This window comes from Gracilinanus agilis, chromosome 6 (genome assembly GCF_016433145.1).
Source record: "Gracilinanus agilis isolate LMUSP501 chromosome 6, AgileGrace, whole genome shotgun sequence".
NCBI lineage: Eukaryota > Metazoa > Chordata > Mammalia > Didelphimorphia > Didelphidae > Gracilinanus > Gracilinanus agilis.
In genome coordinates, this window is record NC_058135.1 from 121,314,913 (window position 1) to 121,336,396 (window position 21,484).

Consider the following 21,484-nt stretch of genomic DNA (forward strand, 5'->3'; position numbering starts at 1 on the left):
CTTCCTTCCTTCCTTCCTTCCTTCCTTCCTTTCCTTCCTTCCTTCCTTCCTTCCTTCCTTCCTTCCTTCCTTCCTTTCTCCTTCCTTCCTTCTTTTCCTTTCCTCCCTACTCTCCTTCCCTCCCTCCTCTCTCTGTGCCTTTCTTTCATTTTCCCCCTTACTTTCTATCTTTGATCAATACTAAGTATCTGTTCTAAGGCAGAAGAATAGCAAAGGTCAGGCGACTGGGGTTAAGTGAATTGCCCAGGGTCACACATCTAGGAAGTATCTGAGGTCAAACATGAACCCAGAACCTCCAGTCTCCATATATGGCTCTCTATCCATTGAACCACATAGGTGCCCCTAATATGCATTTTTTTTTTAAACTCTCACCTTCCATCTTGGAGTCAATACTGTGTATTAGCTCCAAAGCAATGGGGGTCAAGTGACTTGGCCAAGGTCACATAGCTGGGAAGTGTCAGAGACTAGATTTAAACCTAGGACATCCCATCTCTAGGCCTGACTCTCAATCCACTGAGCTACCCAGCTGCCCCCTGCATTTTCTTTTAAAAGCACAATACTTGAAAAATAAAACTGAATGCTACAATCAAACTGAATGACCAAATCTAACCCCAGAGAAGAGAAGAAAAAATATGCTTCCTTACCTTCTTTGTATAAGTGGGAGATTATGAAGCTAAAACATCAGATACACTATCAGAATTATTAGTGAATGTATTGGTTAGTTTTTGTTACACTGTTTTTTATTTTCTCATTTTTATTGTTTGTTACAAGGACATGGCTTGCTGGGTGTAGGGGGAGAAGGATGTATTTGGAAATAAAGATGATATAAAAGCAAGTCATTGGTGGGGAGGGTGAGTGAGGTGGCTCAGTGGATTGAGAGCCAGGCCTAAAGATAGGAGGTCCTGGGTTCAAATCTAGCCTCAGATTCTTCCTAGCTGTATCACCATGGGCAAGTCTCACTGCTTAGCCCTTGCCATTCTTCTTCTTTGGAACCAATACACAGTGTTGATTCTAAGACAGGAAGGAAAGAATTAAAAAACAAAAATAAAACAAAAAGAACAAGTTTTCAAGGGTAGCTAGATTGCTCAGTGGATAGAGTGCTTGGCCTGGTATGGGGAAGACTTGAGTTCAAATCTGGCCTCAGGCACTTCCTAGATATAACCCTGGGCAAGTCAATTAACCCCCATTGCCTATCCCTTACCACTCATCTGCTTTGGAACTGATACTCAGTATTGATTCTAAGACAGAAAGTAAAGGTTTTTTTTAATGTTATCAATAAAAAATATTTAAGTAAAGTTTTAAAGCTTTTTAAGTGTAAAGTTAAAGAGAAAGAGAAAAATTTGAGTACTTAATCCTCTTAAGTTATAGTGTACCTGTAAATGTACAGTTATGAAGGGAATTAAATATTTTGAGATGAATTCTCTTATTTTACAGCTCCCGCCATCTTATGAGCAAGTGATAAAAGAAATCAACCAAGTCCAAGTTAGTACTGGGAGTAATAGTAATGCTCCTACAACGCCAAGGAGAACCATCACATCTGCAACTCAGACAGACTTTCCAGAGGAGATAGGCAACTGCCTATCTGAAAGTAATGTTAATAAGACAGCTGCCCCTGGAAAATCCAATCCAGTTCTAGGTAAGTAGTTGGAGTCCCCTTCTTCCCCACCTCATCCCCGAATTGGGATTATATCAGTGTAGAAGACTCAGCATAGAAATCCCCACCACCAATGCAGATTACAAATTCATCTCCAGTTTCATGAGCTTAGAAGTTTGCTTGAGGGATGAGAGGTTAAGTGAGTTGTTCCAGGTCACATAAGCAATGTATGCCAGTGAAAGTCATTGAAGCCAGAACCTCCTTACAAAAACATCTGCTCTCTATTCCCAAAGCGTGAGAAAATTTCTTTGAGTCTTGCTTCCCAACCTGTACAATCCTAGCTTACGTTCTTTATTTGGCCATGCATTGATCGCATTCATAAGTTATTCTCTCTAAAGATGTGTCGGTGCTGTCTCAGTTCGCTGCCCACACATTAGTTCATATGGCCAAAATACCCTGAGTTTAAATAATGGCATAATTGCTCTCTACCCTGATTTCCCCTTGAGAATTTATTACATTTTAGGCACTGAATAGTATTCTGATCGATTCGGTGGTGTATGATCTTCATTCTGGGTTTCTTTTAAAAAACCATTTCATTAGCGTAGCAGGAGTGATTTGTGTTTGCCCTGAAAAATAAAACAAAAACAATATCACAGCATCTCAGACCTGAGAATGGGGCTTCAATGAACAAGGAATGTCAGAAGTAGATCACCCCCAGGGAAATGACTTCTGTGATACATTTAAGTAGAGTGGGGGGATTTAATGATTTTTTAAAATGTAAATAGCTTTCTTTGTTTATAGTCAGGAAGCTGAGCATGAATTTTGTGGGTTTTTGCCAGTGATTCTAAAATTACTTTTTGCTAATTAAGGAAATTAAAACCTGATGGTATAACATGTCTATTAAGCAAAAAAAAAAAACTGCTTCTCTTCTATTAAAAGCTGACATGGGTTTTGAAATGCTTATGTTGCAAATTCCTTATGGTTTGGTATCTTCTTTGTAGTAGTCCAGCCTTTACAGCCATCTCCACTGTCTTCAACCAATAATCTTTTGAAAGATGTGGCTCCTTTAATTGTCTTTGATGTCGTTGAAGAACAGACTTGCCAAGACAACCCCAATGTTGGGACATGTCCAGTGCCCAAGCCAAGATCAAAAACCAATCTCAAACCTCTAGTCAGAGATACTCCAAGCAACCTAAAAGACCATCAGGAAACTAGCCAACCAACGGTAAAGCAGGAAGCATCACCAAGTCAGTGCCTGTCCTTATTAGATGGGAACAATTTAGGAAGTCAAGCAGTGATAAACAGTATGAACACGGAAAGAAACCAAGCTAGTATTATTTCACGGATCAAAGCTTTTGAATCCCAACCAAATGCTGAAACCTCAGGATTATCTAGGAAACCTGAAATTGCTCCCCGGACATTTCCCCCAAGGCCTGCTATTCCTGCAGGAAAACCTAGCCTAGCTCCAAAGCCAGCCATCAATAGAGCTTCTGGAGAGTGGGACTCATGGACCGAAAACAAACTTAAGGTTGCCTCCAAGGAAGGGCCTTCTCCCCATTCACACCCGCTAGAAGTGGGAGGCATCCCAGTAACCAAACCTGAATTGCCAAAGAAACCAAAGGCTGGCATTGTACCGAATATTAGTAATGGGCCACTGGACATTCTGGGAAGCAGGTTATCAGTAGAGATCTCTGAAAAGGAGAAAAGAATTCCGACTCCAACACCACGGCCTTTACCACCCAAGAAATTACCTCTCTTAGAAGACCCTGCCTTTCCTGCACCTCCATCGAAGCCGGTCACTGCTTCTCCTAGGCTCTCTGTAGCAGCCCAAGCCAGAGCTTTCAGGTCCCTGGGGGAAGGGCCAACAGCAAACTCAACTAGCCCTTCCTCTCATCACCCAACAGTAGTGGAAGGTGATCTTATCAGCTTTGATGATGATGTTTTACCTGCACCGGCAGCTAACCTATCTGAAGAGCATCTGACTTCAGAGGTGGACCTGGGTAAGTGTGGGGGTACGGGGCAAGGATAGGATGTCAACATGGGCTATTTTCATGGGGGCACTTTGCATTGGAGATTTGGAGCATTTTGAGTTATTATTACAGAGGGAAAGGCAAAGGAATCAGAAAGGAAGCGAGGGAAAGAATTGATTGATGAAATCAAATAAAGACATGGCAGGAGAGGTGGTTTGAGAGGAAGGATAAAGACAGGAAGGGGGAGGTGATGAATTCTATCATAGACATGTTGAGTCTGAAGTGATGGAAAGAGATGATGAAAGAGGTGCATTTCAAGTGAATCGAATTAATTTGACAGCTTGGCCTAGGCTTAATAAATTTAAGTCCAAATGATCAGAGTTCCATCTGTATATGTGTACGTGTATATATTTGGGTAGGTCTTTTTGGGGGGTGAGGTGGGAATCTGGGTCTGTAATTTTGTCAATGTCAGAAATTTCTGATGTGGAATTTCTCACCTTTTTACCATTCCCCCACCCCCAGCCCCTAATACAGATCAGCAATTGCTCTGTAACTCTTCATCTTAGCTTTACTGTCCACTTAGACATTTCTGCCACTATACTGGGATGGTGCATCATTTGCATATATGTAAATATATAAATATATATGCGTGTGTTTGTGAGTGTGAACACATAGCTGGTATGATTTAGAGGCAGGACATAAACCCAGGTTTGGAGAATGGTGATAGGGTATATTGAAGAGGACACCGACCTTGGAATCAGGAGGTCCTGGATTCAAGTCCTGTCTCTTACACTTATCAGTTGCATGATCATGGACAAGTCACTAAATTTCACAGTGATTATCTCAGATAATTCTCTGAGGCTGTAAATTACAGATAAACTGATTTCCTTTGATGAGTAAAGCTCCCATGTTGGAAGTTCCCTTTCCAGATGAAGACACAAGTAGAGAATAAAAATAATAATAATAATAGTTAAAGGAAAAGAGAAAAAATAGGGAAGTTTGGCCCATAAAACAGATTCTTATACAAAAAGAAATTTTGTACTTCCTACTTGTGTGACCCTGGGCAAGTCACTTAACCCCAATTGCCTAGCCTTTACTGCTCATCTGTCTTGGAACCGATACTTAATATTGAGTCTAAAATGTAAGGGTTTAAAAAAAAAAAGAAATCTTAATTGTTTTTCAGTCAGGTTCAAGTCTTGATCACTGTTTGGGAGGTTTTCTTAGCAGAGATATAGGAGTTGTTTACCATTTCCTTCTCCAGCTCATTTTGTAAGTGAGGAAACTGGGCAAATAGAGTTGAATGACTTGTCCAGGGTTACACAGCTAGTGAGAAAAAACATATACCTATGTCTATAGTGGAGTTCACCCTTTTTATTTGTGCTATTCAAAGTTTATATAGTATGTACATGCACTTGTATGTATGTTAGATAAACCAGTGCATCTGGTCTCTATTCTCTTAGGCACAGAGAATGGAAGGTTTGTGTACCTTCAGTTCTATTAAATTCACTGAGTATTGGAACAGCTAGGTAGCCCAGTAGATAACAAGCCAGAGATACCAATGGGAGATCCTGGGTTCAAATTTGGCCTCAGATACTTCTTTGCTGTATAACCCTGGACAAGTCACTTAACCCCCACTGCCTCGTCCTTACCACTCTTCTGCCTTGGAACCAATACTTTAGTATCTCTTCTAAGATGGAAGATAAGGGTTTAAAAAAAATTTTTTTAATTGTGCATTGAGAGCCGGGAAGACAAAGACAAAAATGAAACCTTGCTTTAGGTGTAACTTAAATTTTACTGAAAGAAAGCCTCTACCCAGCTGAGTGTACACTAGTATTAATAACTATAGTAATCTGACATTCATGAGTGCTTTATAAAATTTGAAAAATGATTCTATTCATTCATCCATGTTTCACACAACAACCCTGTGACATTGGTGCTGTCACTAAACTGAGACTGAGAAATTAAGTGACTTCTCTAAGGTAATGTGGCTATATGTATCTGTCTGTGGCAGTATTGGAAACAAGGTCTTCCTGACTTAAATTCAATGCTCTGTGTCTCCATATGTATATTTTTTGGTGTGCGTATATTATTTGTTCATATATTTCCTACAGAATTATATATTATTTATTTGTTTGTTTGTTGTATGAAAATACCCAGGAAACTCCCTCTCTCCATCCCCTTCTCCCACTTAACAAAAAGGTATATGTGTATAAAACTTGTCTCACTTGTTTCTATTCATCACTTCTTTCTCTGGAGGTGGAGATGACACAAGTCATTCTATATCAATACATACAAAGTGATTTCGGCATTAACAGCTGAGGGGTTTCAGAAAGTCCTCATGCAGAAGGGGAAACACAAGCTAGGCAGCAGTTTCTTATTTTCAATGATTATTTGTATACTATTTTCAGATATTTTCAGATTTCCGTATCTAGCCCATACCTCTCATCTCTAACCATCTGTTAGATATCCCAAAGTGAATATCCTGTAGAGACCTCAAATCCCAGATGTACAAAAATGAACTCATTATCTTTCCCCTTAAACCCCTCCCTTTCCAAACTTGCCAATTACTGCCCAGGTCACCACCATTCTCCTCATCTCCCTGGGTATCATCCTAGACTCCTAATGTGCGGGTGCGTGCAAATGCACGCGCGCACACACACAGAAAGACACACTCTCTTTCTCTGTGTGTCTGTGTGTGTTTGTATGTGTGTATCTCTCTCACTCTTCCTATATCCAATTCATTGCTATAAAGTGGGTCTTTCTACCATCTCTCTCACACATGCTGCCTTCCCTCCTCTAACACTGCCATCTCGATAGTGCAGGTCCTCATCATCTCATGTCTAGACTATTACAATAACTAGCTAGTTGGTCTGCCCATGCCAGCCCATCAATAGCTGTCACTGCACTCAGCTGTCACTTTAATCTTCCTCAGTCACCAGACCTGACCATGTCACCCCTGTATTCAATAGACTCCCTACTCCATTTCTCCTCCAGGATCAAGTAAAGAGTCTGCTCTTTGGCATTCAAAGCCCATCACAATCTGGCCTCTTTCTCCATTTCCAATCTTCTTACATACTTCTTCCTTCCTTCCTTCCTTCCTTCCTTCCTTCCTTCCTTCCTTCCTTTCTTTCTTTCTTTCTTTCTTTCTTTCTTTCTTTCTTTCTTTCTTTCTTTCTTTCTTTCTTTCTTTCTTTCTTTCTTTCTTTCTTTCTTTCTTTCTTTCTTTCTTTCTTTCTCTTAAACCCTTACCTTCTGTCTTAATATCAGTTCTAAAACTGAATAGCAGTAAGAGGTTAAGTGATTTGCCCAGAGCCACAAAGCTAGGAAGTGTTTGAGGTCAGATTTGAACTCTGGTCACCTACCTGCCCCCTCCCCATGCTTTATGATCCAGTGATACTATTCCTCAAACAAGGCATGCTGTCTCTGATTCCACTTCCTTATTCTTGGAGTACTCTCCCTCCTCATCTTTACCTCCTGGCCTGATTTCCTTCAAGTCCCTGCTAAAATCCTGTCTTCTTCCAGAAGCCTTTCTCTATCCCCTCTTATCCTAGTGCCTTCCTACTGGCAATTATCTATGATTTATCCTCTAGGTCTTGCTCACACATAGTTGTTTGCATGTTATCTCTGTTATTAAACTGTAAATTCCCTAAGATCAAGGACTGTCTTTTGTCCTTCCTCGCATTCCTAGCCCTGAGCACATTTCCTGACACATAGTAGGTACTTAATATATATTTATTGATTGTTTGGTTGAAGGGGAATGGAACAGCTTGTGCAAAGTCACATGAGTAAAATTTGGCTAGGTGATTTTTTAATTAATATTATTTTTTTATCATAACGAATGAGAAGAATCAAGCAAAATATATCAAGAAATTAATTGGTCATATCTTAAAAGGTATTCTCATTCTTCACCTCAGTCCACTTCCTCTCTGCCAAGAGATTAGAGATTATTCATAGTCACCAATAATCTTCCCTGAAGTCTTAAGATTTTTTTAAAGTAAAGGATGGATGATATAGATTTTAAGCTTAGAAAAAGAATAATTATATTACACAGAAGCAGAGGATATCATCCTTTTTGCATGATAAGGAGGACGTTGTGACAGTCTAGGATGTTTTAATCACATTGATCTGTGATTTATTAAACAAAATGCTGCTATGCCGAGCCTCGATAAGCTTCCTTTTCCTACTGCTTCTTTGTTGACTTCTTTGAAGGAAGTTTCCAAAGGGTATTATTTTGAGGCCATGTAAGCCTAATAATATTCTGAAAGAGCTGCTGCCAGACTTTTATAAACCACAACATTTATCCAAGAAGTCAGACTTCCTGATTTCACAACCACATTCTCCATATTGTACTTGTTAATTATTTTTGTATCAGCCTCCAAATATTTATTAAATCTATTGTACACATGGCATTCTAACTAATTACATTAGAATATAAAAAACACAATCCTTGCCCAGGAAGAGTAGACAACTCAGCACTAAAGACAACACCAACAAAACAAATGTCTCCATGGATACACAGCACTAAAAAATAATAAGACTTTTAGCTGTGTGACTTTAGCTTTGTTTTCTTTGGAATTCTTTTTGGATGGTTCAGGCTCCAGCTGGGACAGGAGGTCAGGATGGAAACAGAGAGCCTGAATCACATGGTATTTTAGAGATAAAATCTAGTTCAATGCCTTTATTTTATAGATGATGAAACTGAGGTTTGGAGAGGGAATATAAAATGCCCAGGATCACACAAATTATTTTATTAGTGATAGAGTTCAGGCCATATCTTTTACAGTCTCTGAAGCATCCTGGGAAGAGCATTGTCCTTCTTAATAGAGCATGCTGGATTCAGTAGGGGAAGAAGAAAGGGGAGTTCTATATTTTGAGGGGGGGGTTGTGTGTTGTCATCATCCTAATTATGATATCAACTGTCTTTACCTAGCAATTTAAGGCTTACAAAGTACTGTATGTTTTAATATCTCATTTGAATTCCAGTAGATAGTTTTAATAAGTTGTTATGGCCAAAACAAAACAACCACCCTGGGAAGGAGGAAACCAGGCTTCTGCTTTGGTCTGCCTCTTTAGACTTGACCAGGCTGTGTCTCAGACAGATGCCAAAATTCATAATCAAATTTGGCATAGTTGCTGACACAGTTTGTATCCTGTTGACTCATGCTTTGAAAACCCCAAGTCATGATTCTCCTTGCAGCTAATGAAATATTGTACTAGAAATTCATTGATCTGATAAGAAGAATAGGTAAGAAAAATAGATAAGAAAAAGAAGCATTATATTTTCCTTTTTAAAAAAATATTATTTAAAAATATATACTAAATTTGGGCAACTGGGTGTGGAGTGGATTGAATGCTAGGCCTGGAGTCAGAAAGATTAGTCTTCCTGCGTCCAAATATGGCCTCAGACACTTATTAGCTACATGATCTTAGGCAAATCACTTACCTTGGTTTCCCTTCGTTACATCATCTCTAAACTGAGCTGGAGACAGAAATGACAAACACTCCAGCATCTGTGTTAAGAAAATCCCAAACTGGATCATGAAGAGTCAGATACAACTAAACAACACACTTAACTTGGCAAACACTGACTAACATGAGCATTTACATATACAAAGAATAGAAAAAGGGGATTGCCTATGAAACACTGCCCCCCCCATCCCAATTATAGACAGCTTGCAATTATTTTCATTGTTACGGATTAAATTCCACACAGTTTCGAAGTTGGTCTATATGTCTGTTTCTCCTTCTTATCCTCTTACTATCTTATTTTCATGGCCCTCTTCTTTCCTTTTCTTGGGGTCATCACAAGATTTCTTCTTCTCACTCCTAAATCCTCCACAATTAAAAAAAAAATCCTTATAACAAATAAGCATAAGGAAGTGAACCAAACCTATATATTGATCATATCTGTAAATGTGTTTCTCAATCCGCATCTTCTTTGTCGGGTGGTGGGGCAGCATAGATTATGTGATTTTAAAAAATCATGATACACTACAATAACACAGTATACAAGAATGGGTAAAATTTTAGTCTGGGAGTCTTAGATCAAAGGGAGATGGTAGGGCAAGAGTTGACTTATATTTAAGGGAATTATAAGAGGGGGAGACCTGAACAGTGCATGGGCAAAAGGCAGAAGAGTAGGGAGAGTTTATAGGCTTCCATTATTGTCAACTCCAAATCCTTAGAAAAAGAACATAGATGAAAGTTTTTTTCATCCCTTCATAACACTTAAGGTCTTCTCTAAAAGGAACAAATCTTGGACCTCTTCTTAAAACTCCTCTCAGTTACCTTAAAAAAACTAATAAGTCTTATTTTCTAAGTCACCTAAACTGTGCCTTTAAGGGCTTTTTTTGGATCCCCTAAATCCTGCTTACTGAGTCCTTATCTCAATTTATAATAAAATACATTAAGACAGAAAAGCATAGTGGAGATAACATTTTGGTATGAATGGATTACAAATAAAGTATCATTGGGGCAGGTAGATTGTTTAGAAGATGGAGAGCCAGGTTTGGAGTCTAGAGAACCAGGGTTCTAATCTGGCCTCAGACACTTTTAATGTGACCCTGAGCAAATCACTTAGCTCCATTTGCATAGTTTATAATTAGATTTTTCTCCCCAGGACTCTGAATCCCAGCCTCCCATGTTCCTTCTCATGTTATGTGCTAACGTAGGGAGGATATAAGTTTTGTGTGACCCTGCCCCTCACTGTCTTTCCCTGATTGTGGCTGCAGAAGCCGGCTTTGAGCCAGGCAGGAGAACTTACTCACATGGTCTTATTTTGTTAGATAATTAGGTTTTATACTTCAATTTCCTTTTATTCCTTCTACTTCAAGTGATTATTAATAAACTTTATAACATTAATACTTGTAATTATTGTACATTGATTTAAATCTTAAACTAACCCTTATCCTTCTGTCTTAGAGTTGTCACTAGGACAGAAAATAAGAGTTAAAAAAATAAAGTATTAGTCAATAAACTGATTATTAGATTGTTTTCTGTTTTAATTGGAAAATAAGAAAACTGTCTGGAACCTAAGATAAACTTCATTTAGCCAACAAACAAATCATTTTAGAAAGGAAAAGAGAGGAATGAGAAGAACTTCATTCACTCGCAAGCTATAGGAAGTTTGGTAACCTCAGTCGCCCAAACCGTGTGGTCCCCCTAAACGTCCATAAAGTCAGCAATAAGTAAACAAAGTATCAATAAAAATGTTTTAAAATTCTTGTTTCTCAACCAAAAGTGTACCTTAATATCCAAAACATTCCATTTGGTATAACAAATAATAGAAGCTAACATTTCTGCAGCATTTTAAAGTTTGCAAAATGTTGTGTATATACCATCTCATTTGGGCATCACAGTAACCCCATGAGGTAATTGCTACAGCTATCCCTATTTTATAGTGGAAACCACTGAGGCTCTAGGTCAAATAACTTACCCATGGTCTCTCAGTGTGTAGATGTTGGAAGAATAGTTACTTTATATACCAACTATATTCAAAACAGTCAAAGATAAAGACTTTCTATCAAATAAAATCCTATTTTCCCATTCACTTACTGCCAATATAAAATGGAAGTCAGTGCTGTGACTCTGGTAATTATGAGGCCATCTGGTATAATGGATAGATAGCAGGTCTTGAAATCTAGAAAATTCTGGATTTCAGTCCAGCATTTGCTCCATAAGTAGTCCTGTGACCACAGGCAATTCACTTATCTTTCAATTCCCTAAAACTCTGGAAGACTTTAAATTGCAGAATAGTTCCCAGTCTATATGAGTTGGAGGAGTTTCTACACTGGGAGTTCTTTACATTGATGAAATTACTGGTCTGGCCCAAAATTAGAAAAAAAGTAAATAAATAAAATTAAAATTAAATAAATATAATAAATTATAATAATGATAATAAATAACAATATAAACATTTTAAAATAAAACAAATATAAATAAAATATAGAAATAATAATAAAAATTAAGTAATCTTCCCATTGGAAAACAGAGAATCAAATAGGCTTTGGTCATACAAGGGGTGAGTGGTAAGGATGACTTTAAGAACCTTTTGCCTTCCTGTAGTCCGTTCTTATCTCTGGGTCCTCCCTTTCCACTTACTGAACCACAAGTTTCTTCCATTCCTGGGGACTCACTGACTTTACATTTGCCAAGAAGTTCCAGTCCACCTTTTGTCCAAATATTTAGAATATTTAATTTAATATTTAATTAATTTAGAATATTTAATAGATTATATACTCATAAAGCTTTGTGTTACATCAACAGAATTGTGTCCCACTTTAACTCTGTAAAATGAAAAACTTAGAACATAAAATAAAATATGCCTGCATTTCAAACAGTCCTGGAAATGGCAGACTAATGTGGTAGTCTTGAATGTATGACTTGAAATCCAGCTTTGGCGAAGTGGAAAGAGGACTGAACTTGTAGTCAGAAATATGAATTCAAATCTTGATACAGGTACTTTTTCCTATGTGATCCCAGGCAAGTAAAATAACTTCTTTAGGTTTCACTTTCCTCATCTGTAAAATAAGAAGGCCAAACTAGATAACCTCTGAGATCCCTTCTAATTCCATACTGATGATGCTATGATCAATTTTTTTTTTTTTAGGCAAACAAGTTTAGGTGATGTCCCCAGAGTTACACATCTAGGAAATGTCTGAAATCAGGTTAGAATGCAGGTCCTCAAGGCCTGGCACTCTTATCGACTGTGTCACCTAGCTCCCCTCTGTGATCAATTTTTATGTCTTTGTAGCTACAGCCTGTGGTAGTGTCCAAATTCTATTTTAAAAATGACCTGGAAAGAAACAAAAGTAGTTTCTAAGAAACAGAAAAGAGATTTGGAAACTACATTTTTTTTTGCTGAAATTTCTTACAAAAAAAAGTGGTGATGGATTCTCCTTTGAAAATGGCTAAAATTAATCCAAGAGATAGAGATAAATTTCCTTAAGAAAATATATTTTATTGAATCTGCTTCTATTGCTTCTATCACCACATAAAGGGCTTTGAAAATACAGAATGGAGTCTAGGATATGTTGAAAACTGTGGGCTGGCTTAAATTATGACAAAAAATAATAATAATAATAATGCCTTTTCTCTTCTTCCCATTCACTCACTTCCTTTAAGGAGGAGGAGTATGCATCAAAAGAGTCCTTGAATATTTTGTTTTCTATCTGAGTCTGGACCCTTAGGGACTGCCTCCCTTTCTTGTCTCCCCTGATAATTATATCTTCCTGTTTACCTAACTAGGATTAAGTTATCTGCCTGAGATTTTGTAGTCAACAGATTAACTGCCTCTGATCTTGCCAAAGACTATGTGCCTCTATCCCTTATTTGTATGTTGGCATTCCATACCTGCATAAGTCACTCCATTCAAGTCAACAAGTATATGAAGCACTTACTATAAAATAAAACAGGAAGATGAAAACAAACAAATAAAGCATCCTTGCCCTCAAGGATGTCACAACCTACTGATTCATAAGGGCAATCTACAAATATGCAAGTCTCTTCTTATAATAACCAAATATAAATAATAATCTAAATGGCATCAAGTCAGGAAGACTCATCTTCCTAAGTTCAAATCTGACTTCAAACACTTATTAGCTGGGTGACCTTGGGTTCTGATTTAATCTGTTTGGCTCAGTTTTCTCATCTGTAAAATGAGCTGGAGAAGGAAATGGCAGACTGCTCCAGTATCTCTGCCTAGAAAACCCCAAATAGGGTCACAGAGAACCAGACATGACTGAAAACCAGTAAATGATAACAGGGATAATTCAGTGGAGATGTTGACAGAACATCTGTGCTTCCAATAAGAGGCTTAAATCTTCCCATGTATAGTCTTTCATTTAAGGACTCAGACTGGAAGGCACAGGAGAACATTCAGGGAATGAACAGACATTTTTGTGCCTACTTTGCAGAGATGCAGAGATGCAGGGTTTAGAGAACTTCACCTTCATGGAGGTTATTGTCTAGTAAGTTGCAAACACAAGCTATAGTAGATGATAAATGCATTAAATTAGTAGCAGGTAAGCATGCTGTTAGCCCGGATGAAAAAGGAGGAGGGTTGGGCGTGGGGCTAGCAACCCCACCCTGTAAAAACTACATCTGCTAAAGAAACTGCAACCTAAAGTAGGGGCAGCTGGGCTAGCTCAGTGGATTGAGAGCCAGGCCTAGAGACGAAAGGTCCTAGGTTCAAACCCGGGCTCAGACACTTCCCAGCTGGGTGACCCTGAGCGACCCATTGCCTACTGGTTGTGGCCCTATGCTCCTAGAATGGAGTCCCAGGATAAAAAAAAAAAAAAAAAAAAAAAAAAAAAAAAAAAAAAAAAAAGCATGCTGTAGTGGACAGAAGGCTAGTCTCAGAATCAGGCAGACCTGGGTTCAAATGCTGCCTCTGACATATACTAGGTGTGTGATCCTCCACTGATGACAACCTCTTAATACTTTCAAGCTACTCTTTAACATTAGAAATTGCAGAGCAATTCATTGGGCAAGGGAGTTCAGAGGTGCTTCTGGTGCCAGTGAAATAACAGATTTGATCCAAAAAAAAAAAAATTACAGGAATGAAGTGAATTGCTGTGTGAGGTTGAAGGGAGAAAAGTCATTACTGATAAATGGAATCAGGGAAGATGATGACATTGAATTTGGTCTGTAAAAGGCTGGTAGGAAATCAGCAGGTAAAGAAGGTGAAGGGGGAAAATCTGGACTTTGGTTTACAGCTAAAGCAAAAGCATGGAGAGAATTCAGGCATATTCAAAAAGCAGAATTGTTGTTCAATTGTATCTGACCCTTTGTGATCCCATTGGGGGTTTTCCTGACAAATCCCTGGAATGGGTTTGGCATTTCCTTCTCTAGCTCATTTTACAGATGAGGAAAGTAAAGAAAAGAGAATGGAGTGACTTGCCCAGGATCAAGCAGCTAGTAAGTATCTGAAGCCAGATTTGAGCTTATGAAGATGAGTCATCCTGACTGACACTCTATCCACTGCCCCAGCTAGCAAAGACAGAGTGGGCCTCTTTGGCTAGATAAAGGTTTATGGGTGGCAACAATCAAATGGTGTGATCGCTGAATGGGATGTAGTGGCGAGTCTGCTGCCTACTGCCTAAAGCCTGAGCAGGCTACTCTGCACATATTCACTTATTCACCAGTCCACTGGGTTGCTGGAATAGATTGAAGGAAGGAGAGAGTAAAAGTAGAGTATTAATTGGGAAGCTTTCTTTGATCCTTGTAATAGCTTAATCATCTTAATACAGATACATAGCATTTTTCACCTTATTTCCTCCATGAATCTTTCTCTTGCATGAGCAATATGGCAAACATGGAAATATAAATATTAGATGATAATATATGTACAACCTATATCATATTACTGCCTTCTTGGGGAGAAGAGAGGGGAAAAAAAGAATGAATGTAGTTAATGTGGAAATTTGTTTCCCTTGAATAAGTATATTGTAATTTATTATATGTTTGTAATAAATGTGATTGTTACATTACATATTATATTGTTTCATTTTTTAAAAATCTATGCTTTAAAAATAATAATAATCAACGTGATGGGACCTACCTGTAGGAGAGTAGCAACAGGACTAGAGAAGGTGGGATGAATTTTATAAATGTTATAAGAGGGGGCAGCTGGGTAGCTCAGTGGATTGAGAGCCAGGCCTAGAGTGGGAGGTCCTAGTTTCAAATCTGGCCTCAGACACTTCCTAGCTGTGTGACCCTGGGCAAGTCACTTGACCCCCATTGCCTAGCCCATACCACTCTTCTCCCTTAGAACCAATGAAAAGTATTGATTCCAAGATGGAAGGTATGGGTTTAAAAAAAAAAAAAAGAAAAGAAAAGAAATATTATAAGAAATAAAATCCACAGGACTTGCTAGTTGATTGAGATAAGATGTGAAGGAAATGGAACAATCAAAATTTCAAACATAGGAGAGTAGGTGAATGGATCCCCTAACAGAAAGAGAAGTAGAAGGAAGAGCAGGTTTAAGGGGAAAGATAATCAGCTGTGTTTGGTACGTGTTGCTTAAAGAGCTAGTGAAGCATTCAGGGAGAAATATCTAGTAGGCAGTTTGATATGTAAATCTAGAGCCAAAGAGAGTCCAGGCCTTGAGAGAGATTTGGGGGAGTAGGAGAAAATGAGGAATTCTATTTTGGAGTGAGCATATATAAAGAGAAGAACCATGACATGCCTAAGCTTCATAGGATCATAGATTTAGAGCTAAAAGTGATGTTGGAGGTTGCCTAGTCATGTCATAAAGTATTTATTAAGTACCTTCTATGTGTCTGTCCAATTCCTTCATTTTATAGCTGAGGAAACAGACCCAGAAAAGTTAAGGGACATGCCCACAGTAACCCAGGTAGTGAGGGGCAAAACCAAAATCTGAACCCAGGTCCTCTGGCTCCCAGTCAAGTACTCTTCACATCCCATCATACTGCTTCACATTCTTCTTTTATTAGAGTTAGGTTTTTATGTCTGAGCTGCTAAGTGAGTATTTTATTGTATCATTAGACCCTGAATAAGTACCTAATTAGAAAGATGAGAGAAAATGCAATCAGCTTCCAAAGAGATGTGCTTCGATGTTTCTATGTCCATGTTCCGCTCGTAGAATGTGTCCCTTTACTTTATAGTCACAGCTGCATGGGACAAGATGGCAAGATTCTGGCTAGTCAAAGAATCTATGGCTTGGTCACCTTGGGGAATTCCTGATATGGGAACTGCCCAGGTAAATGAGTTAGTTATTTCCTAGATAAGTCCTAGGGAACTGCTAAACTTCTGAATTGCCAAAATCCTAGTCACACAGCTAATCTATATCAGAAGCAGCTTTTAAGCCCAGGCTTTCTCGACTCCAACCGCAGGGCATATCCACGATTTGATTTCCACAATGAAAACCTAGATTGTATCACCAATCCCAGTAGCCTGTGAAGCCATGGATGCCACTGGTTCCAAAGGATCATAGGATGTTTGATCACAAGCTGGAAGGGACTTGAGAGGTCAAGGGTATTGGTTAAGAGTATAGATGAATGGGGGTAGCAAGGTGGCTTGGTAGAGTGAGAGCCAGGCGTAGAGATGAGAGGTCTTGGGTTCAAATTTGGACTCAGACACTTTCTAGCTGTGTGATCCTGGGCAAGTCACTTAACCCCCATTGCCTAGCCTTATCCCTCTTCTGCCTTGGAACCGATATACAGTATTGATTCTAAGATGGAAGGTAAGAGTTTTGGGGTTTTTTTAGAGTATGGATGAATAAGAGTACATTTATCACTAATCAAAGAAACAATGTAACACCTATGCCTTTTTTGTTGGTTAGTAAGTCTTTTACAAAGATTTATGTATTATTTATTTTTTTAAAAAAGTAAACACTAGGAAGCAGTTCTCTGAGCCAAACTGACATTCATTCATTGTTAGATCATAACATCAAGTAGATGCTGAGATTTGAACTACACAAGTTTTTATAGTCTACAGATTACACAAACTCCCCCAGAAAGAGTAGTGGGGTCAGCTGAATGTTTCTTCTCATGGGACAAAAAGAAACTTTCTTTTTGAAAGTTTCCTTCTTTAAGAAAGTAACATTTTCAAAAAAAAAAAAAAAGTAACGTTTTCTCATCTTGTGGCCAATTGCATTGCATCATCTCTGTTCCATATATGGTAAAACCCAAGGTCACTCTGTAACTTCAAAGCAACATGAACTATTCTAAATCTGGACACATTCCAAGATGCTGAAGGCATGCACACAACCCACCTTAGCAAAGGGTATTTTGCAAGGAGGCACTTCAAGGGATTTGCTTGTATTTTACTTATAATATGATTGATTACTGATTCTTATATAATTATTCAATCAACAATTAGGATTTTTATTTACTATTAAATCTATGGTTACAATTTATCATTATAATATTGGGTATCTAATAGGATTATATGTAGAGGATATAGTTCTAACAAGGCATAAAACAATGAATATAAATGATTAAAATTGCTTAATTATCTTTTACACTTTGTACACTATAGGGAGCCAGCCTCTATATGTTTTTGGGGTCCACGTTGGTGGCATAGGATGGTTAAGGCAGGAGAAAGAAAATGAGAACAACTAGATTAGTGGTTAGCCCATGCTGTTCTGAATTCTGTGGGCTTGGGAGTTTATTATATACTTATTTCAAGCAAAGAACAAAAAAGAATCACAGTTGTGAAGGGGGGTATTAAATCACACATAACCCATTGAAGTCTAAAGAGTAAAGGTGCAAAGACAAATGGTCAAATTCCAACCACCAACTTAGTAGGGGATAATTCTGGGAGTGGAAATACCCCATGGAGATGCTCACCAATGGAATCCTGCATTTGGCCAAATGAAGTCCAGACTAAAGGACCCAGTTCTAATCTAAATATGCAATCTTATCTAAGTAACGTTTGTTAGGATTCAGGCTTCTCAATTATCAAGGAAAGGAATCATCAACTCAGTAGATGCTGGTCTGCCACTTCAAAGCTCTCCAATAAGAATTCTAAGAAAGGTGGGGATCAAAAACTGAGTCAAAAGAGGAGCCTCAGATTTTTATCTTAGATGGCCCATTCTGTCTGCATCCTGACATGCAGTGCAGAAAAATCATACACACAGTTTTACTTGCCGATGATTTTGTAATGGGATCCAGATAAAATATCTGTTACAAACTCTGTTTCTCTAAATGACTTCTAATAGCCTCTTGGAGGGATCAAGTTGTTTTTGGATTAACCTACCTGCTGGTACCAGAGCTTTTTGGGGCTCAGGTGACCAGAACCAAACACAAAGACTGCTTCAGCCTGGATTGGTCACGTAGGGAATCCAGCTAATAGGCCCTAAATTTGATCCTATTTCTCCAATGGCTTTCTACATCCAACGGCTCTCAACAGTACACATAGGCCATTTTCCTTCTATTTAGAATGAAGTGTTAAAACTTTACTAGTTACAGTGGATAGAGTACCAGGCCTGGAGTTGGGAGAACACCAGTTCAAAGTTGGTGTCAGACCGTTCTTAGCTGTGTGATCCTGGGTAAAATCACTCAATCTGAATTGCCTAGACCTTGCCACTCTTCTTAGAACTGATACTAAGGCAATATAAGGGTTAAAAAACAACAACTTTATTGATTATCTATGCTTTTAACAAACATCTAGGTGCTATGCATATATAGACAAAACAAAACAAAAAAAAAATGCCTTTAGTCACTAAGGAGCTTACAATGAGCTAGATATTGGAAGGAGCAAGGGAAACCATGAATTCAGAAATATCTATCCTTCCTTTCTTTCCTCCCCTATTCTAAATAGAGAAAAGTTAATGAAATAGTTATGGCTAAAGTGATGTGGCCTTATTACGCTCAGAAGAAGAGACATCAGGAAAAATTAAAGCTATGAAAATACAGCGAAGATTAGAATATTATTAAAGAAAACCTCATAAAACAGACAATTTAGTATTAGATTCTTTTTTTGGTCTATGCAATGCCTTCCAGGTTAATGTAATGAAGTTTAGAAATATTAGCGGATCTCCTTCACACCTTTAGCAATCATAGGAAGTTGTCAAAACATAAGCATTCATCTTCTGTCATCCACATTACACAAACCAGCCTAATAGGTTAGCAGCCAATTTTTGCCATTAAACAGATCGAGGGGTAGAGAGGTGACACAAACAAAATTAGGGAAGGCGGAACTAATTATGAGATGACAAGAATATCATTCAAGATAGATAATGGGTGGAAAACGAGCTTTCTCAGCAGTATTTTTTTAATGCAGTAATAACAAAAAATTCTGATCCAGGAAAATAAGCCTGGGCTCAGATTGTAGATGATAGTGAAAGGAAGAGGAAAGGTAGTTAAGTGGATAAGCATCTATTAAGCACTTCCTATGCGACATAGATAGCATTTAACATAAGCGTTTAATAAATGTCTATTGCTAAGTGATGGGGATACAATGCAAGGAAAACACACAATCATTGTTCTCCTGAGGCTCCCATTCTTGTGGAGAAAACATCCAAACAAATATATATGTAGAAGATATATACAGAGTAGGAGGGAGGCCAGGTGGTATAGTGGATAGAATGCCAGCCTGGAGTCAAGAACACCTGAGTTCAAGTCCAAATCTCAGATACTTACCTGGCTGTGTGACCCTGGCAAATCTCTTCATCTTGTCTGCCTCAATTTCCTTATCTGGAAATCGACAATGACAAACCACTCCACTGTCTCTTTGCCAAGAAACCCCCAAAAGGAGTTGCAGAGTTAGACATGACTAAAAATGATCAAACAACTACAGAGTAGATGGGTTGTGATTGCAGAGAGAAAGCAAAAGGAGAATAAATATTTGCCATAGATACGGTAGAAAGACCTGGGGCTTTTTCAGGCTCAAATCTGAGACTTTCCCAGAAACCCTTTATAATTTTTTTCTGTAAGGCAAGATCAGACAATCTGTGATAAAAACCAACTGTGGAGGAGCTCTATGCATGAAAATTTGTCACCTATTAGTAGATTTTGTTCCATATACATTTTATCTTTTAAAATGTGACTTTTGCTTAATATCACAGTATTTCTGGATATACTCCTTCCACTTAATGACTTTTCCTTTGTAAAACAGAAAACAAATAATCTAAGCCAATTAATAGAATGTTTAGTTCTAACAGTATAAGCTGCCTTCTGCATTATAAGCAGTGAAAGGCAGGAAGTGTACCTTATAATGTGTTCTTTGGAGCTAAGATTGGTCATGACAGTTGCTGTTTCCCTTTTGTGTTCAGTGTTCCCTTTGCTTATAATATTGTCATCGTCGCTGGTTCTGCATACTTCACTCTGTTTCACTTTGTACAAGTCTTCTTGTGTTTCTTTGAATGCTTCATATTTATTTCTTATAGAGCCAGTAACATTCCATGGCATTTCTAGTCCACAACTCATCATCCCATTCCCCAACTGGCAAACTTCCATTTTAGTTCTCAGTTTTTTGTTGCCACAAAAAGTGCTGCTCTGAATATCTTGGTATTATGAGGCTTTTCTTTCTCTTTTGAGCTTCCTTGGGGTATAAGCCTAGTAGATACATCTCTGGATCAAAGGCAATGAATAGTTTACTGACTTTCCAAATGATTCCAAGTTATTTTTCACAGCTCCTCTAACTGTATTAGTGGATCTGAATTCCCACATCACCTCCAACATTTAATTGTTAACACCTTTAATCATCTTTACTAATTTGTAGGTGTTAATTGAACCTCAGAGGTGTTAAACTTGCATTTCTCATTGTTGGTGTTTTGGAACAATATTTCACATAATCATTGATAATATACAGTGTCCATAATATCAGCTACTCAAAAAATTCTCAGAATTATTAGCAGAATCTTTACCATGAAGCTTCTGTTAAGGGAATTATAATTGCCATAATTGAAAATTTTATTTTTTTAGGAATGTGGTATAGAATTAATCTCGGAGTTGGAAGGAACCTTAAAAGACGTTAGTAGTTTTGGCACAGTTCTCAGAGTTCTGGACTTGGGCTCAGGGAGATCTGACCTCAAACTCTCTCTCAGATTTATCTAGTTATCATTATTATTACTGTTATTAGCTATAATTAAATATTTCTGATGATCTTCAAGATGCCTTGTATAAGACTGTGAGAGTATAGAGCTGGAAAGGACTTTAAAACATCTATTCTAACTCCAGAGGGGAAACTGAGTTGGAGAGAAGAAATGAATTGCCTATGGTCATACAAGTAGTCATTAGAAGGAAGGTGGGGAGGGGAGAGTGTCACACCCAGATCTTTTTACTATAAATGAAGTCATTCTTTTCCAGTGTGCTGTACCCATTGTTCTATCTTGAAACTGAAGGGATTCCCGGTATCTAGGCTAAATGCATTATTTTGAAGATGAATTAAAAAGTCAAAGACTGATAATAAAAGACAGAAGTGCATCATGGTGGCAAAGCATGCCCTGCTCCCA

The 21,484-nt window shown here is 38.1% G+C and overlaps 1 protein-coding gene across 1 annotated transcript in view; it reads left to right on the forward strand.

Moving 5' to 3' along the window:
* Positions 1 to 21,484, forward strand: part of SH3D19 (SH3 domain containing 19) — a 95,779-nt gene that overhangs the window by 4,531 nt on the left and 69,764 nt on the right. Inside the window, exons 4-5 of the mRNA XM_044681275.1 lie at positions 1,435 to 1,588; positions 2,596 to 3,594. Of these exons, the coding sequence (XP_044537210.1) occupies positions 1,435 to 1,588; positions 2,596 to 3,594 (1,153 nt within the window). The remainder of the gene's footprint in view (positions 1 to 1,434; positions 1,589 to 2,595; positions 3,595 to 21,484) is intronic.